Here is a 7,500-nt window from a genome sequence, read left to right as displayed (position 1 = left end):
ATAGATTTAAGAAAATATTTACTAAATAAACTAAAATTAAAAAAAAATTGAATCAAATCCAAAAGTAACACAAGAAAATGACATAACAATAATGAGGCTATATACAGGGGGTACCGGTACAGAGTCAATGTGGAGGCTATATACAGGGGGTACCGGTACAGAGTCAATGTGGAGGCTATATACAGGGGGTACCGGTACAGAGTCAATGTGGAGGCTATATACAGGGGGTACCGGGACAGAGTCAATGTGGAGGCTATATACAGGGGGGTACCGGTACAGAGTCAATGTGGAGGCTATATACAGGGGGTACCGGTACAGAGTCAATGTGGAGGCTATATACAGGGGGTACCGGTACAGAGTCAATGTGGAGGCTATATACAGGGGGTACCGGTAGCGAGTCAATGTGCTGGGGTACAGGTTAGTCGAGGTAATTTGTAAAGTTACTATGCATAGATAATAAACAGAAAGTAGCATCAGTGTTACAATGTTGTAATGATGTGCAAATAGTTAAAGTACAAAAAATATGGGTTGTATTTACAATGGTGTTTGTTCTTCACTGGTCGCCCTTTTCCTGTGGCAACAGGTCACACATCTTGCTGCTGTGATTAAACACTGTGGTATTTCACCCAGTAGATCTGGGAGATTATCAACATTGGATTTGTTTTTGAATTCGTTGTGGGTCTGCGACATCTGCAGGAAATTCAGTATGTGTCTCTAATATGGTCATACATTTGGCAGGAGGTTAGGAAGTGCAGCTCAGTTTCCACCTCATTTTTGTGGGCAGTGTTGCACATAGCCTGTCTTCTCTTGAGAGCCAGGTCTGCCTACGGCGGCCTTTCTCAATAGCAAGGCTACGCTCACTGAGTCTGTACATAGTCAAAGCTTTCCTTAAGTTTGGGTCAGTCACAGTGGTCAGGTATTCTGCCACTGTGTCTCTCTGTTTAGGGCCAAATAGCATTCTAGTTTACTCTGTTTTTTTTGGGTTAAATCTGTGTATATAACTGTCAGCTCTCTCTTTCACTCTCTCTCTCTCTCTTCCCCCTGTCCAGGAGAAAGATGACCTGCGTAGGGCAGAGAGTATGCTGGTTCAGGCTGACAGGTTGGGCTGTAGGCAGTTTGTGACCTCTTCTGATGTAGTCTGTGGGAACCCCAAACTCAACCTGGCCTTCGTAGCCAACCTGTTTAATAAATACCCATCTCTCACCAAGCCTGAGGGGCAGGACCTGGACTGGGCCAAACTGGAGGGTGGGTACACATATAATATACTCTACATGTACCAACAAGTCAATTCCGCTCTGCCCAGAGTACCACTCAGGAAAACACACGCATGCGTATTTTACTAGTAGGCCAATGGTCTCATATACCCCTGTAGATGTACCCACTGTAGATATACCCCCTGTAGATATACCCCCTGTAGATATACCTAGTACCCCTGTAGATATTCCTAGTACCCCTGTAGATATACCCCCTGTAGATATACCCCCTGCAGATATACCTAGTACCCCTGTAGATATACCCCCTGTAGCTATACCCCCTGTAGATATACCCCCTGTAGATATACCTAGTACCCCTGTAGATATACCCCCTGTAGATATACCCCTGTAGATATACCTAGTACCCCTGTAGATATACCCCCTGTAGATATACCTAGTACCCCTGTAGATATACCCCCTGTAGATATACCCCCTGTAGATATACCCCATGTAGATATACCCCCTGTAGATATACCCCCTGTAGATATACAGTGGGGCAAAAAAGTATTTAGTCAGCCACCAATTGTGCAAGTTCTCCCACTTAAAAAGATGGGAGAGGCCTGTAACTTTCATCATAGGTACACGTCAACTATGACAGACAAAATGAGAAAAGAAATCCAGAAAATCACATTGTAGGATTTGTAATGAATTTATTTGCAAATTATGGTGGAAAATAAGTATTTGGTCACCTACAAACAAGCAAGATTTCTGGCTCTCACAGACCTGTAACTTCTTCTTTAAGAGGTTCCTCTGTCCTCCACTCGTTACCTGTATTAATGGCACCTGTTTGAACTTGTTATCAGTATAAAAGACACCTGTCCACAACCTCAAACAGTCACACTCCAAACTCCACTATGGCCAAGACCAAAGAGCTGTCAAAGGACACCAGAAACAAAATTGTAGACCTGCACCAGGCTGGGAAGACTGAATCTGCAATAGGTAAGCAGCTTGGTTTGAAGAAATCAACTGTGGGAGCAATTATTAGGAAATGGAAGACATACAAGACCACTGATAATCTCCCTCGATCTGGGGCTCCACGCAAGATCTCACCCCGTGGGGTCAAAATGATCACAAGAACGGTGAGCAAAAATCCCAGAAGCACACGGGGGGACCTAGTGAATGACCTGCAGAGAGCTGGGACCAAAGTAACAAAGACTACCATCAGTAACACACTACGGCGCCAGGGACTCAAATCCTGCAGTGCGGTTTGCTAGAGAGCATTTGGATGATCCAGAAGAGGATTGGGAGAACGTCATATGGTCAGATGAAACCAAAATATCACTTTTTGGTAAAAACTCAACTCGTCGTGTTTGGAGGACAAAGAATGCTGAGTTGCATCCAAAGAACACCATACCTACTGTGAAGCATGGGGGTGGAAACATCATGCTTTGGGGCTGTTTTTCTGCAAAGGGACCAGGATGACTGATCCGTGTAAAGGAAAGAATGAATGGGGCCATGTATCGTGAGATTTTGAGTGAAAACCTCCTTCCATCAGCAAGGCCACTGAAGATGAAACGTGGCTGGGTCTTTCAGCGTGAAAATGATCCCAAACACACCGCCTGGGCAACGAAGGAGTGGCTTCGTAAGAAGCATTTCAAGGTCCTGGAGTGGCCTAGCCAGTCTCCAGATCTCAACCCCATAGAAAATCTTTGGAGGGAGTTGAAAGTCCGTGTTGCCCAGCGACAGCCCCAAAACATCACTGCTCTAGAGGAGATCTGCATGGAGGAATGGGCCAAAATACCAGCAACAGTGTGTGAACCTTGTGAAGACTTACAGAAAACGTTTGACCTGTGTCATTGCCAACAAAGGGTATATAACAAAGTATTGAGATAAACTTTTGTTATTTTCCACCATAATTTGCAAATAAATTCATAAAAAATCCTACAATGTGATTTTCTGGATTTTTTTTCTCATTTTGTCTGTCATAGTGGACGTGTACCTATGATGAAAGTTACAGGCCTCTCTCATCTTTTTAAGTGGGGAGAACTTGCACAATTGGTGGCTGACTAAATACTTTTTTGCCCCACTGTACCCCCTGTAGATATACCCCCTGTAGATATACCCCATGTAGATATACCCCCTGTAGATATACCCCCTGTAGATATGCCCCCTGTAGATATTCCTAGTACCCCTGTAGATATACCCCATGTAGATATACCCCCTGTAGATATACCCCCTGCAGATATACCCCCTGTAGATATACCCCCTGCAGATATACCCCTGTAGATATACCCCCTGTAGATATACCCCATGTAGATATACCCCCTGTAGATATACCCCATGTAGATATACCCCCTGTAGATATACCCCCTGCAGATATACCCCCTGTAGATATACCCCCTGTAGATATACCCCCTGTAGATATACCCCATGTAGATATACCCCCTGTAGATATACCCCTGTAGATATACCCCATGTAGATATACCCCCTGTAGATATACCCCCTGTAGATATTCCCCTGTAGATATACCCCATGTAGATATACCCCCTGTAGATATACCCCTGTAGATATTCCTAGTACCCCTGTAGATATACCCCCTGTAGATATACCACCTGTAGATATGCCCCCTGTAGATATACCCCCTGTAGATATACCCCATGTAGATATTCCTAGTACCCCTGTAGATATACCCCATGTAGATATACCCCCTGTAGATATACCCCTGTAGATATACCCCTGTAGATATACCCCCTGTAGATATTCCTAGTACCCCTGTAGATATACCCCCTGTAGATATACCCCCTGTAGATATGCCCCCTGTAGATATACCCCCTGTAGATATACCCCTGTAGATATGCCCCCTGTAGATATTCCTAGTACCCCTGTAGATATACCCCCTGTAGATATACCCCTGTAGATATACCCCCTGTAGATATGCCCCCTGTAGATATACCCCTGTAGATATACCCCCTGTAGATATGCCCCCTGTAGATATTCCTAGTACCCCTGTAGATATACCCCTGTAGATATGCCCCCTGTAGATATACCTAGTACCCTTGTAGATATACCCCCTGTAGATATGCCCCCTGTAGATATACCTAGTACCCCTGTAGATATACCCCCTGTAGATATACCCCTGTACATATACCCCCTGTAGATATACCCCTGTAGATATACCCCCTGTAGATATACCCCCTGTAGATATGCCCCCTGTAGATATACCCCCTGTAGATATACCCCTTTAGATATACCCCTGTAGATATACCCCTGTAGATATACCCCTGTAGATATACCCCCTTTAGATATACCCCCTGTAGATATACCCCCTGTAGATATACCCCCTGTAGATATACCTAGTACATCTGATATGCTGTATAGAGTATATAAGTAAGTCCTCATAAACACACTACTAATTCTGCTCTCTGTAGATCTGTGTATTGAACCCCCTGCTGACTCTCAACAGAATTACACACATTTTAAAAGTGGGCTGAACTTAGCCTTGGTTTCATTCTCCTCATTATGAGAAGCATCTTTCTTTTTCTCAACGCAGTTCAGCCAAAACCACGGCCCTTTATTCAGAGACGCATTCTGCAATGCTTTGAGCCCACACACACACACACACACACACACACACACACACACACACACACACACACACACACACACACACACACACACACACACACACACACACACACACACACACACACACACACACACACACACACACACACACACACACACCTAGTGGTAACACCTCCTGTTTCCTCAGGTGAGACGAGAGAGGAGAGAACCTTCAGGAACTGGATGAATTCTCTGGGAGTCAACCCTCATGTTAACCATATATACGGGTATCTACCTTTACTATTATAATATCAACCCTCATGTTAACCATATATACGGGTATCTACCTTTACTATTATAATATCAACCCTCATGTTAACCATATATACGGGTATCTACCTTTACTATTATAATATCAACCCTCATGTTAACCATATATACGGGTATCTACCTTTACTATTATAATATCAACCCTCATGTTAACCATATATACGGGTATCTACCTTTACTATTATAATATCAACCCTCATGTTAACCATATATACGGGTATCTACCTTTACTATTATAATATCAACCCTCATGTTAACCATATATACGGGTTTCTACCTTTACTATTATAATATCAACCCTCATGTTAACCATATATACGGGTATCTACCTTTACTATTATAATATCAACCCTCATGTTAACCATATATACGGGTATCTACCTTTACTATTATAATATCAACCCTCATGTTAACCATATATACGGGTATCTACCTTTACTATTATAATATCAACCCTCATGTTAACCATATATACGGGTATCTACCTTTACTATTATAATATCAACCCTCATGTTAACCATATATACGGGTATCTACCTTTACTATTATAATATCAACCCTCATGTTAACCATATATACGGGTATCTACCTTTACTATTATAATATCAACCCTCATGTTAACCATATATACGGGTATCTACCTTTACTATTATAATATCAACCCTCATGTTAACCATATATACGGGTATCTACCTTTACTATTATAATATCAACCCTCATGTTAACCATATATACGGGTATCTACCTTTACTATTATAATATCAACCCTCATGTTAACCATATATACGGGTATCTACCTTTACTATTATAATATCAACCCTCATGTTAACCATATATACGGGTATCTACCTTTACTATTATAATATCAACCCTCATGTTAACCATATATACGGGTATCTACCTTTACTATTATAATATCAACCCTCATGTTAACCATATATACGGGTATCTACCTTTACTATTATAATATCAACCCTCATGTTAACCATATATACGGGTATCTACCTTTACTATTATAATATCAACCCTCATGTTAACCATATATACGGGTATCTACCTTTACTATTATAATATCAACCCTCATGTTAACCATATATACGGGTATCTACCTTTACTATTATAATATCAACCCTCATGTTAACCATATATACGGGTATCTACCTTTACTATTATAATATCAACCCTCATGTTAACCATATATACGGGTATCTACCTTTACTATTATAATATCAACCCTCATGTTAACCATATATACGGGTATCTACCTTTACTATTATAATATCAACCCTCATGTTAACCATATATACGGGTATCTACCTTTACTATTATAATATCAACCCTCATGTTAACCATATATACGGGTATCTACCTTTACTATTATAATATCAACCCTCATGTTAACCATATATACGGGTATCTACCTTTACTATTATAATATCAACCCTCAGGTTAACCATATATATGGGTTTGATTATTACTTTCTTATTATTAAAGCAATAAAACATGTGGGTATGATTCCCTCCCTCCAGTGATCTGTTAGATGCTCTGGTAATCCTCCAGCTGTATGAGAGGATTAAGGTTCCAGTGGACTGGGACCACAAGGTGAACCGCCCTCCTTACCCCAAGCTAGGGGCCAACATGAAGAAGCTGGAGAACTGTAACTACGCAGTGGACCTCGGGAAGGCTAAGGCAGGGTTCTCTCTGGTCGGCATCGGAGGACAGGACCTTAACGACGGAAACCCCACCCTCACGCTGGCTCTGGTCTGGCAACTGATGAGGAGGTAGGGAGGGAGGGAGGGAGGGAGGGAGGGAGGGAGGGAGGGAGGGAGGGAGGGAGGGAGGGACCTGACTAATAGATCACCTCCTGATCCTCTATCAGACCTGACTAATAGATAACCTCCTCCTGACCCTCTATCAGACCTGACTAATAGATCACCTCCTCCTGATCCTCTATCAGACCTGACTAATAGATCACCTCCTGACCCTCTATCAGACCTGACTAATAGATCACCTCCTGATCCTCTATCAGACCTGACTAATAGATCACCTCCTCCTGACCCTCTATCAGACCTGACTAATAGATCACCTCCTCCTGATCCTCTATCAGACCTGACTAATAGATCACCTCCTGACCCTCTATCAGACCTGACTAATAGATCACCTCCTCCTGACCCTCTATCAGACCTGACTAATAGATCACCTCCTCCTGACCCTCTATCAGACCTGACTAATAGATCACCTCCTCCTGACCCTCTATCAGACCTGACTAATAGATCACCTCCTCCTGATCCTCTATCAGACCTGACTAATAGATCACCTCCTCCTGACCCTCTATCAGACCTGACTAATAGATCACCCCCTGACCCTCTATCAGACCTGACTAATAGATCACCTCCTGATCCTCTATCAGAC

The 7,500-nt window shown here is 42.5% G+C and overlaps 1 protein-coding gene across 1 annotated transcript in view; it reads left to right on the top strand.

Annotated features, from left to right (window-relative positions):
• The window catches only part of LOC106604087 (plastin-3), a 58,664-nt gene that overhangs the window by 46,856 nt on the left and 4,308 nt on the right, over nucleotides 1-7,500 (top strand). The window contains exons 10-12 of the mRNA XM_045717795.1: nucleotides 1,050-1,245; nucleotides 4,967-5,045; nucleotides 6,618-6,869. Of these exons, the coding sequence (XP_045573751.1) occupies nucleotides 1,050-1,245; nucleotides 4,967-5,045; nucleotides 6,618-6,869 (527 nt within the window). The remainder of the gene's footprint in view (nucleotides 1-1,049; nucleotides 1,246-4,966; nucleotides 5,046-6,617; nucleotides 6,870-7,500) is intronic.

This window comes from Salmo salar, chromosome ssa05, assembly GCF_905237065.1.
Source record: "Salmo salar chromosome ssa05, Ssal_v3.1, whole genome shotgun sequence".
In the NCBI taxonomy this organism is placed as follows: Eukaryota; Metazoa; Chordata; class Actinopteri; order Salmoniformes; family Salmonidae; genus Salmo; species Salmo salar.
Note: the sequence above shows the minus strand (reverse complement) of the source record. Positions and strands in the feature narration are given on the sequence as shown.